General features: G+C 41.6%; 5 protein-coding genes across 11 annotated transcripts; 1 reads left to right on the forward strand and 4 right to left on the reverse strand.

Moving 5' to 3' along the window:
- Positions 1-1,274: 1,274 nt before the first annotated feature.
- On the reverse strand, positions 1,275-4,414 carry LOC143374052 (general odorant-binding protein 19d-like). The gene is made up of 5 exons (XM_076821884.1): positions 2,715-4,414; positions 2,545-2,623; positions 2,371-2,465; positions 1,581-1,686; positions 1,275-1,499 (listed from the first exon to the last, which is right to left on the reverse strand). The coding sequence occupies exons 1-5, from the start codon at positions 2,760-2,762 to the stop codon at positions 1,426-1,428; spliced, it is 402 nt and encodes a 133-aa protein (XP_076677999.1). The 5' UTR covers positions 2,763-4,414; the 3' UTR covers positions 1,275-1,425.
- A 136-nt stretch (positions 4,415-4,550) lies between these two features.
- On the reverse strand, positions 4,551-7,539 carry LOC143374051 (general odorant-binding protein 56d-like). Its single transcript, XM_076821882.1, has 5 exons — positions 7,374-7,539; positions 5,380-5,455; positions 5,027-5,118; positions 4,851-4,956; positions 4,551-4,729 (listed from the first exon to the last, which is right to left on the reverse strand). The coding sequence occupies exons 1-5, from the start codon at positions 7,515-7,517 to the stop codon at positions 4,650-4,652; spliced, it is 498 nt and encodes a 165-aa protein (XP_076677997.1). The 5' UTR covers positions 7,518-7,539; the 3' UTR covers positions 4,551-4,649.
- Positions 7,540-7,578: 39 nt separating this feature from the next.
- LOC143374049 (adipose-secreted signaling protein) lies at positions 7,579-14,055 on the forward strand. Of its 4 annotated transcripts, none has more exons than XM_076821878.1 (5): positions 7,579-7,726; positions 12,601-12,730; positions 12,820-12,957; positions 13,030-13,216; positions 13,287-14,055. In XM_076821878.1, the coding sequence occupies exons 1-5, from the start codon at positions 7,702-7,704 to the stop codon at positions 13,341-13,343; spliced, it is 537 nt and encodes a 178-aa protein (XP_076677993.1). In that variant the 5' UTR covers positions 7,579-7,701; the 3' UTR covers positions 13,344-14,055. The 4 variants fall into 4 exon arrangements, with proteins under 4 accessions (XP_076677993.1, XP_076677995.1, XP_076677994.1 ...); XM_076821880.1 differs by having other exon boundaries at positions 12,613-12,730; XM_076821879.1 differs by lacking the exon at positions 7,579-7,726 and adding an exon at positions 10,505-10,787.
- On the reverse strand, positions 12,354-19,559 carry LOC143374047 (uncharacterized). Of its 4 annotated transcripts, none has more exons than XM_076821873.1 (5): positions 18,952-19,559; positions 15,641-15,775; positions 15,264-15,544; positions 14,970-15,197; positions 12,354-14,653 (listed from the first exon to the last, which is right to left on the reverse strand). In XM_076821873.1, exons 1-5 carry the CDS (start codon positions 19,025-19,027, stop codon positions 14,183-14,185), a joined length of 1,191 nt encoding a protein of 396 aa, XP_076677988.1. In that variant the 5' UTR covers positions 19,028-19,559; the 3' UTR covers positions 12,354-14,182. The 4 variants fall into 4 exon arrangements, with proteins under 4 accessions (XP_076677988.1, XP_076677991.1, XP_076677989.1 ...); XM_076821876.1 differs by lacking the exon at positions 18,952-19,559 and adding an exon at positions 18,450-18,801; XM_076821874.1 differs by lacking the exon at positions 18,952-19,559 and adding an exon at positions 18,332-18,801 and having other exon boundaries at positions 15,264-15,775.
- A 2,010-nt stretch (positions 19,560-21,569) lies between these two features.
- LOC143374053 (uncharacterized) lies at positions 21,570-22,840 on the reverse strand. Its single transcript, XM_076821885.1, has 3 exons — positions 22,355-22,840; positions 22,077-22,239; positions 21,570-21,945 (listed from the first exon to the last, which is right to left on the reverse strand). The coding sequence occupies exons 1-3, from the start codon at positions 22,528-22,530 to the stop codon at positions 21,913-21,915; spliced, it is 372 nt and encodes a 123-aa protein (XP_076678000.1). The 5' UTR covers positions 22,531-22,840; the 3' UTR covers positions 21,570-21,912.
- Positions 22,841-22,930: the final 90 nt, after the last annotated feature.

Genomic DNA, 22,930 nt, shown 5'->3' on the forward strand with positions numbered 1-22,930 from the left:
ATTATTTTGGTAATCATTTAATTAATCTCTTAACGTAAGTGCAATATATATGTATACATTTGCATAAATAATTGATTTGGAATATAGTATTGCAATGAGAGTATAAATAAATAAATAAATAAATCATCGAAAGTATAAATAATAGTTTATACCAATATTTCAAGCTAAAACGAACAATGAAAGTAACGAGGAAATAATTTCCCGCTCTTTTTCATAAGCATACGCACATTTTCGTTCGATTTAACACAGATGAAGTTTAATATTTATTAACATATCGGATAAGGCTCGCATCAGCAACTAATAAATCATTTAAAGATGAGGGTGCCACTTCCTTTCATTATTTCATTTTAACTCTATAGTTAACTCGTGCATTTGAAACGACTGTTCGACTAGATGAAGAAGTTAATTATTTTTCATGGAGAAAGCATCGATTGTCACTATGCAATGTAATTTCTTCGAAAACTGCGTCACGTTGGTAAGCATTAATAATCTACTTCAACACTTCATACTCGCTTCACAGTTCATATTTTTCACCACAAAATCATTTAATTAACCGCCGATTGGTTACACAACATACATTTGCAAATTTTAAATATGACGCACTTAGTTTATTCTTTTCGTCTCTTTCCTCGCGCAGATAAGTATCAAAAGCGTGTCCTCAAATTACGACGTTACAGTGGGACATTAAATAAAATTGTTTTTTAATGTCCTCTTGGTTTTCCCACGAAATATTCGTTTCAGCGATTGTTTCCGCTTTGGCCCGCGCAATTAAGGGCTCCCACAGACCAACTAAGGTCTGCCGCCGTGAATATTCGCGTCAGTCTGTGGGAGCCTTAACTCCAATTATTGGGGTTCAGAGGAGAATTGTCTACATTGTCTACAAACTACGGACAAATGTAACGGAAAAAGAACACAATTAACTGTTATGTAAGGCTAACAGGTAGAAATACGATGACAAATCTGACAACTTAATTCACCAACCAGCGTTTTATGATTCTTTCGAATCGAATTACCTGCTTTTATAAGTGGAGGCAAATGTGCTGGAGTTCCGTGGATAATTAAAATTTCCCAGAAAATTGCGAAGCATTATTAAAATTTAATAACAAATAGCAACTTAAAAATTCACCACAAAATTACAAAGTATCACTAGAATTTAATAGCGAATAAAAGCTGACAAATTCACAACAAATTGCAAAGCATTACCAGAGTCGATCAGAAACTAAAACTTTACAGCAAATTGCAGAGGATTATCAGTGTTGATTAGAAGACAAAGATTTACATCAAAATTTGCCAATGGTTACATTTATTTTATTCAATTTCGTTTACAAAACAGTTGATACCAATTAGCAATACCATATTCGTTCAATTAGGTCGGAGGCTGTGCCTGATTTTTTTTCCGTGTCCTCAAAATACTGATTCTGTACCTTAGACGTTGAATAATTGTTTGTCCATTACACAGTCCACAAAGCTGGCGGCCTTCTCACAGTCGTTTGCACCCCCTGAAATTTAACATTTCAATCGAATCACGCCGGAATCCTTCCTTCGATAGAATCTGTTTAACCACATATTGCTGCCCTTGCCTGTATCCTTGCATTTGTTGATCGTGTCGTCGAGCGCACCATTGGTGACATTCACTGGTGCGTGTTCCTTAGCAGCGCCCAAATTGATAGACCCATCATGGTTCATCTGTGATAAAATCAAAAATTAAATTTCGCTCTTTTGTAGACGATTCTACTTGATTCCTTAAAACGTTGACTGCTTCGCGAGCATCTGATAGTTCTGCTACTTTCCATTCGAAATATATAAAGGGCGACTAAGGTTCATAGTCCAATGGTAAATTATTCGAAATTAATATTGGTCATACATTTGGGAAAATTTTGGATGGTGAGTTGTATAGATATCAGATCAGATAGGAACATAAAATTAGTTTCACAAAAAAGGTCAAATACCCCACTAGTAAACTAGTTATAGGTTTATGTTGCCCTCCTTTTTTCAAGGGGGCTTTCCACTGTGATGCCCTGATAAAGTACCGTTGTTCGGAACTTTTTTTTGTCACAAAAAGAATGTGTTTACTAAATTGAAGTTTTATTTTATTTATTAATACGTGCTTTGAGAACACAAAATTATTTTTTTCTTATTTTTTAATGCTTGTTTGCGCCAAAATAAGTGTAATAAGGTGAATGTCCCAATTTCTGCTCATTTTGTATTTTTCTTATTATTATATGCGTCACGTTTGTACTATAGTTGCAACAAATTAATTCTAAATTATTTAAACATTTAGGCCCGGGTAAGACAAAAAGTTAAACACCTATGTATTAGATACATACTTTTCTTTGTCACATACAATGGTCCAAGGATTTATTAACTTACAACTCCAACCTTTTTCAGTATGCACGCCATGAAACATTCAACTTTTTTATCCCTCTGGGCATTAATTCCTTCCTTGATTGCCTTTTCTATCATCTCTGGGAAATTTATGCAAATTTAACGCCTCTTCCTATTTTTTACTATAATTAATTGTACGCTTATTTTAATTCAACTTACCATCGTTAATACCAGTTTCCCCCATACACTCGTCTTTATAACGCAGCAGTTTAATTATCTGCTCCGACGAGATGGCTGCCTGAAATGTACGAAGAGGAACGACGGAAATTAAAATGACAAAAGTTTCTACTGTACTCTTGAAGGGACAATTTGCAGAAAAATCATCTTACCAAAGTGCCACTCACGCAGAGAGCCAATATCAGGGCGATAGTCTTCATGCTCCACTACGAATTAAATATACTACCAAGGTACCCATGGAACACCTCGATCTAAATGCCACAGCGCCGTGCACCAGGAGTCTTTATACCTGGAGCTGCAATTGCAATTCGCGTTATCTCGACGCCTGGCCTCCGATTTCCTTCGCGCTAATAACAATCATTTCTTCTCCTCGGAACGCCAGTTCCCCGCATTTTGTCTTTAACAAAACACTGTTACTTATATGGGACAATTGCGTAATAACCAGGATAAGGATGCACGAGGACTCGTTAAGATTTTATTTCCTATTTTTATTAGCCGATATATCGTTTACGTTCTGGTTACAGATTCTGCCCATGAAATAGAAGCTCCATGTGGGAATTCATAATTAAGTGTATTACGATTACTATTCCTTATCGGTTGATCCGAAAAATCACGGTGCAACGAGGATTTCTAAAGCGAGCTTTATTGCTCCGCATGATTTACGAGCGCGAGTAATCGCGAGTGATCGTAAAAGAATAATTACGAGATTGTCGTAGGAGGTAGGAAAAACGAAGGACGTTTCCGTTGATAGGACAACATCGGGAACGAAGTTCGACAAGTTATCGGAGAAAGAAATTCCCCAAGTTTAAGTTGATATTAAGTTGGGAACGAGAGGAACTTTGTCAACAGCTGCTTGCAGGCGAAAAAGAACGCGATTCTCCGGATTTTTTTTCTGGAAAATCTAGTGTATACTTTTCACAACTATTTGCTTGTTTTAAAAGGGTATTTATTCAGCAACTCTCAGTAATTTTGTTACAGAAAAATATTAAGAAATGAACGAATAACAGCCACTCTCGTGGAAGCTGTTTTTATAAAGGCACTGTGGGGCGAGCACGATTTCTCCGAGTTGGATCATCTGAAATCGAAACGTGAAGAAGATTCTGCTAATATATGAGTTTATCTGGTACTCGAACGAAGGATTTTTCAAAACATTGATTTTAGACAAAATGACGGCCGTTTAACGCAGAACCACGATTTTTCAATGTCTGAATTGTTCGTTTTTCGTTAATTAAAAACAGAGTTTTCATCAGAAACGAAAATCCCTCCTCCACGCACCAGATAATCTTATATTAACAGAATCTTCTTCACTTTTTGATTTCAGAGGATCCAGATCGAAGAAATCGTGCTCACCCCACAGTGCCTTTATAAAAGCAACTTCCACGAGAGTGGCTATTATTCGTCCATTTTTCTATATTTTGCTATAACAAAATTACCGAGAATTGCTGAATATATATTCTTTTAAAATACGGAAACAGTTATGAAAAATATGCATTAGATTTTCCACAAAAAATTCCCGAACATCACGAGTTAAGATTCGTTATTTCAGTGTTGATTTAGAAACGATGGGGACATCGTAAACGCGTTTCTTCTTCACGTTTGATTTCCTGTTATTCTTGTAATCCGAGGAATAATGAATAATGTATGAAGGTATCGGGGTGAAGTCTGTTCATTGGCCTCATCTTTTAAAAAAGATATATTAGTTCCTGCGGTGGAAGGCTTCCTTTATACTGACTTTAATTGTAGTTTAAATTTAAAGTGCTGTGCTCGGTTAGCTACACTTCTCCTGGTATATTCCAAAGAATACTTTGCATGTCGTCAGAAAGATGTATTTGTTGCATTTCAATCGAGAGAAGCACAAAGTAGAAAATTACGTAACAGGTCAGGCAAGTAGAAACATTGGTCGGGCGATAGATTTATCTTTATTGAGTTTTGATAGAGGGATATTTGCATCACAGAGGATAAATGGGAAGATAGACACCACGTACTGCTTACTACTAATGTACTAATTTATTATATCTGCAGATATATTCCGTCAAAGTGTTGACAAACTTTTATCACAAAGTTCCATCGCTTCTCAATTTCGCTACTTAGTTAAGTACATTGAAGGACTTGTGCTCCTTGAAGCACTTGAATAACTTAGATGCCTTCTCGCAATCGTTAGCACCGGCTGAAACAATATTAATCATCGATTTAATAACTCATCGGTTGAAAATTCTGCTTGGAAACATTGATAGAAACAGCCAGGTCTTGAATAAATGAGGACACTAATTATTAATACTGTTACTTACTGGTGTCTTTGCATTTGGTGATAATCTCGTCAATCTGTTCTTTGGCGATAGTGGATGGTGCCCTTTTCCTGGTCGTTTCTTCGTCGAAATTTCCCTCCTGGTTCAGCTGTAACACAAGTACACATTACTTTCCGCCACTCTGCATGTAATTCCACTGGAACAATCTGATTACTTACGATTCCAATCTTTTTCAGCATACAGGAAGTGAAGCAAGCCAGCTTCTCGTCGCTTTCGTCAGCATTGCCTTTCTTCGCGTTCTCTACCGTCTCTGAGGAACGAAAATCGCTTAATTTCATTACTGGCGAACTATTGCTAGCATTCGAGTGCAAATCGTTGAATAATCTGTCTCCTTGAAACACGATTCCGATAATTTCGTTAATGTTGCAAATTGCTTCGCCAGTTTGGAATTTTCGCACCCCGAAGACCGCGATAAATTTATGAACCTGACTCGTTAAAGCCCCCGAAATACTTTAATTAATTATTCCTTTGACTGTTTGCAATTATGTATACGTCGTTATCTTCAACTTACGCGGGTCGACGCCGCTCTCCGTGATGCAGGCACCTTTGAACTCTGTCAGTTTGGCCTTTTGTTCGTCCGTAAGTGCCTGTAAGAAATATATAACACGTTGTATAAATAAATGCTGCGGTATCAACAGATATCGTATCCACTCTTCGCGAGTGAAGTCTTTTTAAAGTTAGTAATTAAATGGTTATTTTTAAATGACAACTGTTCCGCGAAGAGAATCGGATATCTGATGATTGTTTTCTCAATATGCTCAATAGTTTTCTATATTGTGTTATCAGTTATTATTTTTGGACATTGTATTATTGAATCGTGAAAGTAATGATCTGTTTTTAGAGACGACTTTATTTGATGTTTTTTTTTTATCAACGAAGAGCTGTTAATTTTTTAAATCTTGTAAGGCGACGGAAAGACAAATTTGAGAATTTGTTATTAACACAATGATCGATGTGTGTGTGTGTTACAGTAGATTTTTGCTATTTTTCTAAATGCAGCTAGGTATGTTCACGCTTGAGCGACAGAGCGACCGTAGAAAGCCAAGTGTGTGCAAAGGAATCTGTGTAAGTTTGACTAATTGAAATCGAAGGACGGGTACCATTCAATTAAAAGTTATTATAATTCTTATCTTCTTAATACACGAATTTCCTTTGTTTCAAGTATACTTATGGTTTAAGGGGAGCAATTAAGGGATGATTGCGCCTTGTTCGGCTAAAAAATAGGTAATTCTTTGTGAATTTTTTATACAAAAACGGCGCGACATATTGATTTGAGATTCGGTAGGCTGTTTTATTGTATCTTTAGCTAGCGTCCTGAATTTTTGTGTGTCAGTGAGAATAAAGATGGCAGATACAGAGTGCTGACTGAAAGCGTTGAACAAGAATCGGGTGGTCCTGGCGTTGACGGAAAGTACTGTAAGGGTTATCCGAAACACACAAAAGGGAAAGAGATTCTTAAACTATATGAATGTGGCTATGGGTGGTAGTAGATGTATTAAGAAAAATAAAAAAAATGTTAAAATGATAGCCGTTTGAAGAAGATGAATCGCCCTGATTTGAGTATAAGAAAGGTTTTGCCTCAAAATCAGGAAAACTTCTTTAAATAAAAAAGGAACGGTAACAGATACGGCAGTAAATCTACTACCACCCATAGCCACTTCATATAGTTTAAGATCTCTTTTCCTTTTCGTGTTTCGGATAACCCTTACAGTACTTCTCCTCAACGCCCGATTATTTTTCAACGCTCTCTCTGTATCTGCAATGCTTTTCTTCACTGTCACACAAAAATTCAGAACAATAGCTCAAGCTACAATAAAACCACCTGCCAAACCTGAAATTAATTCGTCGGACAGTTTTTGCACAAAAAATTCACAAAGAATTACCGATTTTTCGGCCCAACAAGGCGAAATCCTTCCTTAATTAAATATATAAAAGTGGTTAATATTATGAAATATCTGAACGTATTCTGGCTAACATTACTAGATTTGTTATTATCATTGAACGGCGGGGTTATCGCTTAATTCCTCTAGAAACACCGAGATTTGTTTATCTCTCTGATACATTGAATCACCCGCGAGCAACAGCTGCTCAGTTCTTCAAGAAGTTGTACAAACAATCTTGAGAGACTTCTTCTTTATTCAAATTTTCAGAAAAGAACACGTAATCTTGCATCACTGCTAGGGGTGGGTTTGAGCCTAGTTTTTAAATTCTCGAAACTCTTGAATCCGAAAAATCTTGAAACTTGAAGTGCTGACTTTATCCTGTAAGAACTGCGGTGAACAAAATTTTCGCATATAAATCTACTGACCATAGATAAACAGAGTATAATCATGTAACAATATACAAATTCTCGAAACTCGAAAGATCTTCAGGTTCCAAGGGTTTTCAAGAAACCCATCCCCAATTCTGAGTACTCCGCAGTACAATATTCTAACAAGCACCCGTTGCTTCTTTATTACAGGCTCGAGCTGCAGAACGCTGACAAAGAGAAGCTACAAATTTTACCAGGGCACCGACGAAGCAGAGGGCAGCGACTACGAAGATGGTCTTCATGTTTGTTTTGGTGCTGGACGATAGGCTCTTAGTGGAAGTATTCCAAAGCCAACTCAGATGCGCAGAGAGAACTGAACGAGCATCCGATGCCCCCATGCGTTTTTATAGTTCTGGACCCAATCGCCTCGTAACACGACCTCCCCGAACCACCGATGTGTCATGATCTCTCCTACCATCGGCTAAGACGAGCGATCGCCTGTTTATTCGGTTAGATGCCTCCCGATCTTTCGCCTCCGGCTAAACCATCCTAAAGCTCGTCGATTACATAACGCAGGATGCTATGGGGCTCATCCGCCTTAACAAAGGTACAGCACGTTCGTTCCTTCTTTTTTTCACACCTTTTTTTCTCTCTCCATTCCAACACCCGTGAAGAACTCCAAGGCGGAAACGAGCGGCGCCTTGTACAGGATCAAGCTTCCGCCGCTGTACTGCATGTTAATCAAGTATGGTAATGCGATTCATCGATTACAACGAGTAATTCTTGTTTACTCTCAATATCGTCGCCACCAGCAAAGGGAATAAGAAGCGGAGCCCGAGATTCTCGAGCATCTGGAGATATTAGCATTAATGAGCACTCCATAAATGACCGTGATAGTGGCGAGCAGATTATCGGTACACGGGTTAGGTGACGCCTAGGCGACGAATAACTATGTATTCAATACCTCGCATTCAAGCAGCGTAAACAAAGCAAACGGTCTCCTTTTTAACTTGCTCATGAAGAAACCGATGGAAAAGTGTAGCACAGGTGACTGATTTAAATAGGCGAGAAACGGGAATTAAACGCTGTTTTTTAATGAGTAACGAGCATCTGGCAGTTATCAAGGGCGTCCGGAGACTTTTTTCCAGGGGGGCAGCAACTTTGGGTGATAGCAAAGGAAAATATACCCCTCTTGCTTTTTTTTAAACCCATTTCATAGTGCCAATTTAATTACAAATTTAAAACTGAGATTTACAAATATTCCCTTTCTTTAATATAAACTTAATAAGGATCAGTTTTGAAAAATAAGCGATTTTTTCTCAAAAGCCAGGGGCAACTACCCCCTTTGCACCCCCCTCCGGACGCCCATGGCAATTATGTATTCGAAGTCACCGTGCATTATCGAAACGTTGAGCAAATAGAAGAAATAGTGGCTCGGGAGTTCTTCCTCTTTGAAAAATAAAAAAATCGAGGAAACCGTTTTCGCCTCGGGTAACATCAATAATTCATAGGCACGAACGAGTGTCGGTATTAAATTTCTCGCCGAGCACGTTATCGAATTTCATTGCTACATCGATTGACGAGAGCGCGTAATTTTTATTTATTTTTTTTTAATTCTCCTTTGATTTCTCGCTCTCTTGGTCTTCCGCGAAGGTCACGGTGAAGTGTATGACTGCATACGTGCGTGGAAGGATCGGTGGCGGTTTAACACAATCGATTATATGTTTTAATTAACCGCGCGTGATACAAGCGAAACATATTGCGCAAGTGTATTATTGCCCGCGCAATATTTTATACGCGAAAGATTTCATGGGAAAATTATTCTACAGTTTTTTACCGCTAAAAAATTGCGGAGAAAAATTGTAATTTAATCGGGTCAACATTATTTTGTCAACGAAACGAAAGCATTGTATACTTAAGTTAACAGGCAGAAATATTAACGTAACCGGTAGTTACGTGACTAATAATTTGTTGCAGAACAATCACCGGTTTAAGTTCAGCTGCAACGCTGAACTTGGAATTGGGAGCGATGGAAATTAAAAAACAATGCTGTTTGAGACGAAAATGGTGTAGCATCACGATTATACGCGTGCTACTCAGCTCAGTGCCAGGGAGTAAGTGATAACAAGTTCTTGTGGTTTCTGAAAACCCAGTCATCGAATAGAGCAGATGATAGTGTCATTATCTATTTGGCATTAGTAGCTGGCGTTAATAATGCAGCCTTTGTTACGCGCTAAAAATTGCTGGACGATGGCAATTCAGAGGAATCGCCGTGCTCACTGTTTCTGACGAACGTAATTACCTTAATAAACAGTGATACTATAATTTTCAGTATAATATTACTCCTAACGATTTATGGCACGGTAGTTGTTGCATACGCAATTAGCGATCGGCGATCGAGTCGTGGATACAAATTGCAACTGTTGCATTTTAAAGAGTTTCCTCAACTGGTTCGACTCGTGGGAGATGTTATAATAAATCATTGCGCGGAAGTTTTCCGCTCGATGGACGCCAGGTTCTAGATTCCAGATTCGTTTACATTTAGTACTTCACTTCAGTCAAACCGCTCGAAGACAAAGTATTTCTTTGCGAATTAATTACTAGGAGATCAATACAAATTGTGACTAGTACTTTTGGGTAATGTTTATTATTGCTATAAACTGTAAAAAAAAATTGTAATATATGTATATGACGGCGCTACAGTTGCATGATTACGAAAAAACCAAGGTTCGGATCGACTTGAAATTTTTACAGCATGTTCAAAATATATTCCATTTTCTAGTGAAGCTCAGGATTAAGTGTAAAAGCTCTAGTTTTTGAGACACAAAAAACAGCCAACTGTGCTCCCCGAAAAGCGACTTCTCGTAGTCCCTGTTTTAATAATTTTGGTTCAATTATTTTTTCAGAGGTTCCCTCCAAAATTACAGGTTCTAGGAGAAACATATTCCAAGGAAACCATTGTATCTTTATTTTTAAGCTCAATATCAGGGCAAAACCAAAGATACTTTTTTAAAGTAACAACCTCGTGTGGGGCCATTTGTAAAAGAGATACGTAGACAAAAAAATATTTTTGTACTCTACGCGATAGTAATAAATATTGTGTAAAAGGAAAAGTCTATGCTTGCGTTCATCTCCTTGTAATTAATTCGCAAAAAATACTTAATTTTCGAGCGATTTTACTGCCTAGTCCCTTGACTATACTTTCAATAAGTAGAATACATTTTCAAATGACGCTGCTAAAGTTATCGTAGAATTTTTTTTACATATTATTAACCTGAAGCTGTGGGCCAGAAGTCAAACCTCTCATTTCTTTAATTTTCTTCAGTCTTCTCATTAACAGATCCATAGATTATATTTTAATACTATATTCGACTCGTTCCTGCAACGTTCGAAACTCTTCAAAACAGTATTAAATAACAACTGCTGCGAGTGATCGGTTCTAAAATTCAAAATTCCCGCGCTAAGTTTGAAGCCTCGCGACTGCTGGCTGGTGCTGCCTCCAACGCGAAGCCACGGTACTAACCGATGCGCTTCCTAGTATGCACAAGTGATACACACGCACTCACACCAAAGGTGTAGCTAGCCGTTGCGCTACGGAATATTAAATTAGTTGTGTGTAGTATGAAAGTACAACTGCCAAATTGCCTTTCGAAACATGGGAGATAAAGGTAATATCCTGCTATAAAAATTCGCGATCGTTATCCCCATCCCTCGTGGACGCTTAATCGCGATTAAAATCCATCGTTCAACAGTGTATACTTAGCAGTACAATGGTGCATCGTTAAACGGTTTCGAACTAATTAACCCTTCGAATTGATCGGACACCAGCCGAATTAATGCCTCGACGAAACCTTGAACGTCTCGGTGCATTCCCTGAAACCGGTTGTGCATTGACATATTAGGTTAGGATACTCTCGTAATTGGGTCATTTGAAAGCGCGCCACTTCGAACGTACCAGCTACCTATCGAACGAACGTTGTTGTATTCTTCGTTCGCATAAGAGACTTCGATTTTTCGAAATTTTCCCGCGTTAACATTGTCTGCGTGCAAGCTTTATATGTCTCGTCGCTTTCCTTAACATTTCGAAGCTCGCGAGAACGTACGTAGCCGAGGATTAATATCTAATCGGCGGCTGAACGGTTTTACCATTGCGATGGTGCGAAAATTTATCAGCGTACCTTAAACTGATAAATGTTACTTGCAAAGTGATGCAGTGCTGTAACACAACACCCATTCCTATTGGTGTTTGACATTCTATAGAATACTTAATTGAATTTAATTATGAGCTTTCTTTGTTTACCTTCTGCGCTTATCTGTTTCGTAATCGACCATTACGTGAACAGTCTCATAATACATATTCGATCTTTTGCATGGCCTCGGCATCGACAATAGCAAGGCTTGTATATACCATATCTAGACACACCACTAATGCAGCAAAGTGGTCATTAGCAGAGTGGAAAGTGTACGCATGGGATAATCGAAACGAACGTTGGAAATTGCAAATTTCCTTAAATGTATTATTACGAATCGGGATACCATAAACGTTTCTACATATATACGTAAACACGGACGGAAATAATAGGTTAGAGACAGTAATCGAAAACGGAAAAGACTTGACATAGTTTCGACGCAGACAATTAATATATCTGCGCATTACAGAGTGACAATTATTGCTAAATAGTTACTGGAAGTAAATTTAGATAATGCAGACATTACAGTAGCGATATTATAATGCTTTATTATATATTTCGATGCAGACAATTGAAGTCTCGTAACCGCAGATTGTTTTCGATTCATTTCTAAAACTGAATACAATATTATAAATCATGTTTATCAGCTCTCAACGAAGCCACGTATCCTATAAACGCGAACGCGAGGAAAACGTATGCCAGTCGCGAAAATCCTTGCGCAAGAAAAGAAGAAGCAGTGTCAGTTAGTTCTCCCTGCGAAATTATAAATCACCTTCCCGCCATTTACAGTTATAGGTTAACTAACCATGCCCCGCATAGTTCGTAAACAAAGAGTATTCTCATTTTTTACTTTACCAAAAATATATTCATACGAGATAATAACTTACAACCTATATTTTGAAATAAATTATCTTAGGATAGCGTAGTTGTTACAAGTCACTTTGAATAAATGTTTCTTGTACTTTAAGTAAGTGTCGCGTCTATTAAGTTAAAATATTACGCGCGAAGTTTGAAGTAATGTTAACTAAATATTAGGCGTATGTCTTATACGTAAATGTTCATTCACTACAGTGAGTTAATGCTTTGTTTAATATAAAGTATAACGCTCAACAATGTATTAACTTACAATTAGCGTAGTACTAACGTTAAGGACACGCGTTAGTCTCCTTAGATTAAGCTAGAAAGAGATCCCGGAGAGACTGCGCGTCAATATGATAAGGATTCGTTCCCCGCGAATTTCCGTAATTTATACTCGCCTCGCGATACACGTACATTTATTCGCTGATAAAAGAATCGTATCCAGAACATCACGTGCACTTCAGCGGGGGCAGCGGCCTCGGGAAAGACAACAATATTATGATACAACCGCAACGACATGGACAGATAGATGCTCATCTTGGATTTTTACAGCTTCGTCACAGGTAGTGATTGATCCGATGAAAATATTATAAGAATGATACATAACACCTGCTGCGGTTATATGCTTTCTCTAATCAATTCTATTTCTTAGATATCACGTGGAATTCTCTGTCCCCTGGAATGTGTGTGTACACGGCGACGGGAAGTCCCCAGCGCCAGCCATAGTTACTGGAAAAGATAATCCTAATTGTCGCATTATCGACGTGGGACAAGAGAAGGATGGCTTAAGGTGGAGGATAGTTCTCATTGCGATTATTAATCATAACTACGAGGGTTTAGAGTCTTTGTGTTTCCGTAACAGGCTGAAGGTGGAGTTGCTAGCGTTCAAGGAGAAGATTCTGAAGGACGAGGTGCAGATAATGTGCTGCAACGCGGGGACCCCGTTGAAGATCCAGCTGAACGCACGGGTCTTGGGAAAAGACAAGGGCACGCCGCTGCTGAGGAACGGCATACGCAGCGTCGCCGTGGAGGGTTCGGACGAAGATGAGGTCTCCGAGTAGATCTCGCTGATACGATATTGTTGCTCGAATATCTAAGAGTCGAGTGTTTCTTTCACAGGTGCTGGGTACGAAACTGAGGGCGTCGCTGAGCATGCAAAACCGACAGAAACTTTGAGAGGAGGCTGGCGACCTGGCTCACAGGGGGAAACCATGCGACCATTTGGCGATGAACAATGCAGGGACTGGAGCTGACGCGCGAGGACATATTTCGAGCGTTAAACGTGCGATTCGTTGCGACACCGTCTCAACGGAGGCACCCCGTCGCGATTGGTGATCGTTAATTCGATTGACATAAGCAATCAAGTGTACATGTCTTAAATCTAAAACATAGCTAAGCCTAGACGCAATCCTATCGCACCGTAAAACTGCACGATATTAACTGTCGAAATACGCAATGTTCAGCGAAGGGCGCATCCATCCCCGCCGACGAGGCGACCGTACGGAACTTGTTTCTCTTTCGCCGGGGTTACACGGATGACGCCGGCGAAAGAAATAAACCCGTTCCTCTAGTTGGCCATCTCGAAGGGTCATCGTCGAGGCATGCAACAGCGTGCAACCGCTACGAGTACCGCATTTGCCTAATGTTCACCTCTTGAACGAGAACGTATCACGCAATGCCTATAAAGTCTACATACACCTTTTAATATCTATCGTCGGTCTACCTGCAATAAGCGAGATGATATTTTATGATCGTTTTACATCGAGCGTAGGCTTTAAACTGTTAATCAAAACTAGTAGAATACGATCTATGCGAACGACGACGCTGTTTTCTAATTCTCCTGCCAAGCTGAAACGAATTATATTAAAAACGAACGACTTCAACGAAACGTCTTGCGTTCTGTCTGCGATCAACCCCCTCACTCGCGCCGCCGTACTGAGATCGCTGGTCTCTCGCTTTCACAGGCACCAAATCGGTATCGGCTTCGAAAGCCGAGCAACCGTAGAAACTCGCCGTCAGCACCGGAAGCTCGACCTTTTCATGGGAATACCGGTTGGCCCGTCCACGAATTCGCAGATATCGAAGCCGAGCCTCGCCAGAGGATGGCAGTTGCTTTTAGGGTTGCCCCACTTGCCACGGAAAGTCATCCAGCTAGGCAACATGCTATTGTCCTCCTTCGGAAGCATCTCCGTCTTCTTCCATGTAGGCCACGCGGTGCCGAAGCCGCTCTCGTCGTACAAGCGCGGCAGCCTGACGAATTTGTGCTTCCCCGGCGCTGTCCAGAGCCCGTGCGACCCGCGCGCGCTGAACAGAATGGGATGAGAGCCACCGGCGGTGAACACTCTTTCCGGGAATATCGGCTTTTGGAAGATGCCCTTTCGCGTCTCCTGGCTCTCGTAGACGAACGTGCCGCTCCGTAAATCGTAACGATAGAACGCTCCCGCGTCGTGAGCGGACACGTACATCGCTAACGGGTGATTATCATCCTAAACAGAAGGGAATTACTTAAATTTTCATTACCACACAGTGTGCTCCTTTGCCGAAAGGGCCCACTTTGCGACTGAATTGAGCGCCGCCTGTCTGACCTTGTCCCTATTTATATTTACAGGTGTAGTCAAGAAGATTCCTACTCGGAAGACGTCTATTAGGAACTGATTGCAAAGAATCAGAATAAGTGTACGTTCCATTGCGTGGAATCGAATCGGAAAGTGGGTCCCGCGTACAAAGGAGCTACCATTACAGTGTCCAAGATTCGTACACCGCGTGCACGGGTTTCCGTTGAATGGACGCGAGCTCATCTACCTTAAAGTACAGGCTCATGTGTTCCCAATCGCCCACGTGATTGCCGTACTCCTTCTGTATCCCGAGGCACACTCCACCTACGGTCGGTATCGGCCAGGTGCCGAAAAATCCGAGATCCAGAACGCAGACTGCCTTTCCCTCGCTGAACGGATAGAACATCCAATAGGTCACGTGAAAGTGCAGCTTCCTGTTCCCTTTATTCCTCTTTTTCTCGAGATCCGCGGTCTTCTGCGAGCAACCCCGTGCGCGATCGTTGAAACGAATGAATGTCACGAGGCTCCTGGTTCAGCTTACCTTCGCGGTGAGTTTAGAGTCCCCCGTCCGCGCCTGCCCCGGCAGATCGTTCGTCAGGATCATCGACAAGCCGGTATCATCCGTCTGAGCCGCGTTTCTCGAACGTATCGACGGATCGGCCCCGTTTCTCCGCGGCTTCCTCTCCTTCGCAGCGGCATTTGGCCTTATCGCGTCCGCGGGGGATTCTGGAACGGCGCAGTTCTTGATCACAGCGTAGATCGGCACCGTGCTGGCTGGCTTCCGGCCGTACAGGAACGACGAGCGATTCCCCAGCAGCACCTCTGCCGACGTGAATTTACCATCATTGAATTTGCAGAGAACCACGCGGCTCCGTGATCTCTGAATCTCCCAGTGGGACATCGTTTTGTATCATTTACCTACGTCGATTCTGGTGCGAAGATAATCGTCGCCGGACTGCATGTTGTCGAGGAACTCAGGCACCCCCAGGGGCAGAAACAGCTCGCCAGGTGCCAGCCATACTAGTGGCGCCCAGTCCTTTACTAATCCATTCACTGTAATCAGAACGAATAATGATAACAGAGCACGTGTATGAAGATACAGGAAACAGGGATTTGGTACGCTGAATTGGACCAACTCTTCAGGTACAGTAGTGAGAATGTTCATCCCACTAATATAATAAATGCGAAAGTGTGGTTGGATGTTTGTTACTCAATCACGTCGCAACTACGCAACCGATCTCTCTGAAATTTTGTATACACGCAGTCTAGGACCACGAATAACATATAGGATACTTTTTATCCCGATGTTTTTAACCGAGCTGGACCAAATTTTGCAAAATTTCTCTCTAGAACCCTGCGGAAAATATGGACTACCTTGAAATCTGGACATCCCACCTCTTCACCCTTAGTTCACCCCCTTGACACTCTGTGACAATCAAAGTTTCACCCGGGCAACGCCGGGTGCTTTAAGCTAGTCTATATATAAAATCGTTGTGTCACTGATTCATCACCGTCCAGCCCAAACCGCTGACCCTAGAAATATGAAATTCGGAAGGTATATTCCTATTGCGACGTTGGTGCTCGATGAGAAGGGATTTTTTGAAATTCCATCCCCAAAAGGGTGAAACGAGGTAAAATGTGTTTTCACGGATTCCTTAATATCTCTTAGGCCCGAAGCGAAGTGCAGGGGTATTTTGCTAATCTTTTATATTACATAGATTTGTGTTCAGTTTCCAGGGCTACGTAAACTCTGCATAATAACTCAGGAATCGCCTGAAGAAAATGGGAACTGTTCTCCAGGCGCGTGACGTTTGTGTGTATCAGAGGAATGCTGATGGCGTTGCCGAGAATACTATAATATGTTTATTAGAAAGCCTGTCCCTCCGCGCCTCTCGTTCCCGTATGTGGTACATATATTTAGGTAGAAAAAACGAAAAGCCTAGGGGGATTCTGCTTTCATTGCATCTCGAGTGGGCACAAGATTATTCAACGCGCACGCGCCTGCGCTCGTGTGGGTCGTCCCACACACTCCCACACGCAGGTGCAACTGGAACCTGCTTCAAGGAGTTACATCGCACGAGATGTACACACGGCATGTAAGTCACTGGGTACGGCCCCGTTATATACGCTCGATCCTGATCGAAACAGCTTAAAGCTTCCTCGCTGTTTCCTTCTTTATCTCATCCAAACAAGCAACTGTTATGCTACAAACTCCGGCGTGCGTTCAACGGCCGACGAAGAAAGCACTCTTCGTTTTGGTATCGCGCCCAGGAAAAAGCTTTCACCCGTTGTCGTCCACGTGCACGCCGAGTCACTGCTACTCTCCGCTGGGCGATCGTAATTATTATGTACAATCGATAACACCAGCCTGCCGTATGCAGCGTTACGCCGCGTTGCCCATTATACTTCCGCAATTAACGAGCAGGCGGCCGTAAACGGGAACGGGCCCGCGGCCGTTTCCGCGGAGCGGTTTTCTCGGCTTTGTCGCTGCGTTAATTATCTTGCTGTCTGCCTCAGATCGGGATGATATAATTACACACGCGCGTCTAGACGCCTCTGCTCCAGGCACTGGAGAATCATTTAGCAGCCAGATTTTGTTCACCGAGATACGCCGATGAACGTGATGGAGAAATGAAAGGTCGACTGTTGCGGTAGCCTGACATTAGCTGCTTAAGTTCCATCGCCGGAGAAGGTAAAAGTTTTTACCGCAGAGATGCGTTTCCCTGGAAGAATTAGCTGCTCAAGGTTTGATATTACAGTGGAAGAAGAAGATGGGAAATTAGAGCGACGGCCAGCAAACAGGAACCGAGTTATTCTACGAAGTAGACCAATTCAGGATAATTCTATGAAACGTAACTACTCGAGCATCCCTGCGAAGATAAGGCAATCGTCCGAAACGAGTTTCACAGTATCTTTGTTTCTCGCAGAGCTGGAGGATGAAGAAATGGGACGCGAGATGTCCTAACGCAGTTAAGTTCGTTTCGTGGGAAGGAGAGTGCAAGTTTTGCTGGAAAGCAATTCGCCTTCCCGGAAGAGGAAAATAAAGCAAAGGGCGCCAGTAAGTATACGCAAGACCCGATTTAATTATCGCCCCCTGGCGTGTGTGCGACACGAGCGAAATCGAAGATTAATGGAAACTCGTTTCGGCCTGCTTGACAATCGTGAAACCGGTCCGCAGAAATGGGACGGTCGATTTTCAGCCTCGCAGCGATCCACCGCCACGCGAGTTTTGCCCGTGAAAATAGACCGGCCGATTTCGATGGAAGCCCGCTTGTTGTCTCGTTACCACGGCCGTGTTAAACGGTCGCAATAGCTCGCACCGCCGAGCGCGTCGCGCGGAGCAGTTTCACCGTTAATCCGGCAGCATTCAACTTTGAGCCGTGTTAGCACGGTGACCCGTGTCCCGATTCGAGGCTCCTTGGTACCACCTCACGATCTCCCCGGCCACTTTACAATAAACATTCCTCGGAAAGTAATTCGCGAAGTAACAGCCGCGAGGAATGCCCCCCTTTGCGAGCCAGAATCCTGCCCGGTACTTCTGAAGTCCGAGGAAAACACAGTTAATTTGATATTTAGGCTACGGCTGAAAAAGAATTTCAATTAACGCACTCTGTGCACGGCTAAACCCTGCAGCCTTCCAGCAGCTCTGTTCGTTTCCGTTACACTTCTCTGAATTGTAATTAAGATAGACACGAAAAGATAATTCCTGCCGATCGCAAAAACTGACCTCCTATGTTAATACTTCGGAATCATTAATGCCGCGGGCCTTTATTTCTCTTACTCTCCGGTTGACTCGTTCGAATCATCGAAACAGGAGGTAAATTCGTCACAGTAGAATATCGTAATATCGTGCTTCAATTTGCAGCTTATCAGTCGCATTACGAGGAAACATTTTCAATCAAATGCATTTTGTGACCGATTATAATAAAAAGATAAAAGAATACAATTTAAAAATACAATTAGATATTAGCTGCTGCACGACGCAAGTATTCCATTAACCCACCCTTACATCCGACATGTTCGATTATCTCAACCAATCGCAGCGCGGATCACGTAAGACCACCGTTTCAAATTTCCGATATATCGCTGTTCCGTGAATCGCCAGAAGTGCCCCGACTATAGTAATCTACGCGAACGTCGCGCACAGCGGATTTTCAAAACACGAAAGGTCGCGAAAGGTCGTTCGATGGGACAGCGTTTGTTGACGTTCTATTATGTATATCTCTTACCTCGTCCTTCCTCGACAGTATCCGGCGAGCCCGCGATCATACGAACGATACACAGTATCATCAGCAAACACTGCATCGTATTCGACTCGTGCGCGCATTTTGACGACGAGTGTCGGGAAGGCCGCCAGCGCACACGAAATTCTTAACCGTCCGTCATCGGTTGACGCGCCATTTCCCGCCACCCTCGCATCCTCGTGGCCACAACGCTCTTGTAGCACCGAGACTTTGAGGTTAACGATCGACAAACACCGATCCTCCTGCTACCAGCCAGAGTGCTTCTCAGGTAACTGACCGGTTCTTTACGTTTCCCCATGCCGTTCACTGGACAAACATCACCGTCGCTTACGGGCATCGCGCGGCACGCTGTTACGATCGCGACCAGGGGAAATGCAAACTTGCCGAATTAATCCTTTGCATGCAACTGTAAAGTTTGAACAGCGGATTGCGCGCTTATTATCTCGTCACTATTGGTTATGTACCTGCGCCGTGAAAGGCATGGGGGACTTTACGAGAAGGGAATAACTTTTCATGGGTGCAGTTCTTATTTCGAAGGAGATCGTTGGATGGAAATTGTATAGAATTCATGGGGTTTAGTAGCTTCGAGGTTTTTCAATGGTCCTTAGAGACGAAGCGTTGCAATTGCGAAAATTCGTCGTGACCCCTTCCGCGGGTAATTTGAAAATTGTAAGGACGCTTAGTGAAAGAAATTTGAAGTAGGAAGTAGATTATTGTTAATGAAATAGCTACTTTTTATTACAGATTAATGCGAGGTTTTAAAAGAAAGTCTGTTAGATATTTCATTAGAAGCGTTAGTAATGAGTAGCTATTGCGAAAGGGAGAAACAAAACGAGTGAACCGGAAACGGCGGAGGCTATGTACGATTAGTGAAAAGGAAAGTGCTTTGCGCGCGCAATCGCGACGGGACTGTAGGTATTCGTAGATGTGTTGTATTCGTGGTATGTATTCTTTCACGCGTGTGCAACTTATGCTTGTGTGGTCTTCGTTTTGTTTTGTATATCTGACTGAATTTTTGTTAGTGTTTTTTTTTTCCTTGCGACGCACGGTTTCATAAGCGGTTCACGGGCCGTAAAATTACTGTTATACTATTAAAGTTACCGCGGCACAGCTTTCTCTTCCGTAAGCTTTACACTGTCAAGGACGCTCGTTACATGTACGAATATTACGAAAATGTTAATACCGGTATAATCTGTATAATGAAGCCACGAAGAACGGTGCTTCATAAAATTTATTTAAATCGTGTTTACCGGGCGAGTTAGATCTTCTAAATGCTCTTGGCTTAATTTTGATCACATGTTTTATTCTCTTTTCGTACAGAAGCGTAGCTTAATTTATATGTTCGATCACACATCTTAAGCTACTATACAAGCTGACAACAATGCATCAGTCCGAATATTACAGTTTCCAATTATTGCCTTAAAACTGTTAGCTTAAGCTTTTACCTTAGCTTTTAAGTTAAAAGCTAAATGAAGTACTCCCATGAAATGTCGCTCTCACCTTAAAGCTATTACTGATTTAATTAACATGATTATGTTAAATACTACGGATTACTTCCTCCAAATTTGGACAATGCAAACTGATTAATACCATATGTTATGAAAAAAACGGCGTTGATTTAAGAACCTTGTACAAAAGACTAGAAGTTTTTTTAAAGTCTTTTAAAAGAAAAATACCGCATTTCCACATATTTGATTGACGAAATTTAACGCTAGCGGGACTTTGTACAAATGATGCAACGACAAAGTAATTATACAATGGCTTTTCATGCAGCAATTTTTAAGAAACTCAAAGTCTCATACGAGAATCTAATCACTGCGTGTATATCATTACTTTGCAAAACCAATACAGTAGATCAGGGTTGACTAACTGATGGCTCGCGGGCCACCGGGGGCACCTCCGCCTTGCTGCCACGCTGAACGATCCCCTCCGTACCTACCGGACTCTGACGATCGCAGTCGAAAAGAGAAGGAAAGAAGGGGGAATCCACTGCGATCGTCAGAGTCTGGTAGGTATGGAGGGGAGCCGTTCAGCGTAGCAGCAAGGCTAGGAGCCCCCGGTGGCGCGCGAGCCACCAGTTAGTCAACCCTGCAGTAGATAATTAGGAACTAAAGTTTTATTCAAGTATTATTAATTAGCATATCAATTAATGGACTTGACTTCGACTGAAATTGTGCACAACACTTGAGAAATTAACGTTATCAGTTACAGTATTTGTATCCATAATACAAGTGTACCCGTTATACGTATAAAAAAGTATAACGAGTACATTACAAATAACTTGCTGCTGTAGAAGTCATTTTTTGCGAAACACTACTTTAGAATTGATTCCCTACCATAAGTCTCGTTCCATTGTTTACAGTTATTTTTTAAATATCAAAACACTTATCTATAAAACATAGTCGAACAGGAGTATGAATCTTACAATCACGATTTAGTGGCATGTTATGGAACTAGTACAAGAACGTTAATAAGTTTATGGATGCAAAATTATTAAATGGATCTATTTCATAACGCGTTTGCATGTTTCAAGTCGACTCTCGCGAACTTCTCAGTTCTCTATTTCTCTAAAATCTTCGAAACAGTGGTTGGCAACCCTGAACTACAATATAAAAACATCGCACATTCCATAGCTCGAGGAATATGTAATTGTATTTATTAAATCACATCTGGCGTAACGTACATAACCGTGTAACATGCAACTTAACCAATTACGCTATTGCTTTATGAGTGTCTTACCCCGACGCAAGGGAGCGATAAAAATTTTACTTTATACACGGCGATTGGATATAAAATGTTTCTTCACTTGGACTCCCCTCGAGTCTACACTTAGTCAAAATATTTTAAAACTCAAACTTCAGTTAATCGTTATTAGTATTCGTAACTCTCGTAACAGCGTTTCACCTCCAACACAGTACAAACTTCACGTCGATTACTTTCGTGCGTCTACATCGTGTGTCTGCAGTTCGGGCATACTTTCTGTAAAACATTTGAAGCCATGTATTTATCGTGTCGCACGAACAATCCTATTACTGAACGCGCAGCCACAAAAGGCACTCCGATCTCGTTGAGAATCGTCTACGATACGTTACTGAATTTACAAGAATTACCTCGATTGCTTGGCTCTCCCATTCCTTGATACATTTCTGATGAAAAACATGTTTACAATTAGGCAGTACGGTGGTTCTATCGCCCTTCGATGTACCTAAACATATTGAGCATTCCGCAGCTTCGTTCAACGTCGAGTATGTCCCTCGTCTTCTATGGCTGTTGCTAAGAACAGGGACAACACATTTCTTTGCAATTATACAAGAGTTTCGATTGATTTGCTCCCAATCTGCGAACGCTATTATCGTTTACAACGTGCCCGTTTGTTCGGAGTGCTTACTTGTTCCATTTATTCGAAGGTTGACAGTCTGACGAGTTTCTACCGTATCCTGTACTGTATTGCCCACTCTGTTGTTGTCGTTGCTCGTCTTCCTCTTGGTTGCTCGCAAACATGTAGTATAAAACGGCCGCAATGCCGGCGCCAATGAAGAAAACTGCTATGCCTGGATACGGCATTTTTTTTGTCACAGAGAATTAAAATAGTTACGAGAACACGTCGCGGACACCGACAGACGAGACGCACGATTGTTGATTGTTTTACAGGGCTAGCTTATAAGAGCACGTTGTATCCTTGCGCTTCGGGCGTAATGGTATCGGGCACGTAGGGAAATCCCTGTACCATAAACACCTTACAACGCAAAGGATGCTAGCTACCGATAATATGTAATAACAGTCCCTGTCCGTCCCTGTCCCCTTCTTCACTACGGAATAAATAAAACACAACACATATAATCGTACACATACAACACATGTACTACTGACCCGCGTTAATGCCTGCTGCGTCAACAGACTAGCCAACAGAAACTTCGTAACTAGAAATGGCAGTACTGTGAATCGCGTACAACGCGAATCTTTC

Source organism: Andrena cerasifolii, chromosome 10 (assembly GCF_050908995.1).
Source record: "Andrena cerasifolii isolate SP2316 chromosome 10, iyAndCera1_principal, whole genome shotgun sequence".
Lineage (NCBI taxonomy): Eukaryota > Metazoa > Arthropoda > Insecta > Hymenoptera > Andrenidae > Andrena > Andrena cerasifolii.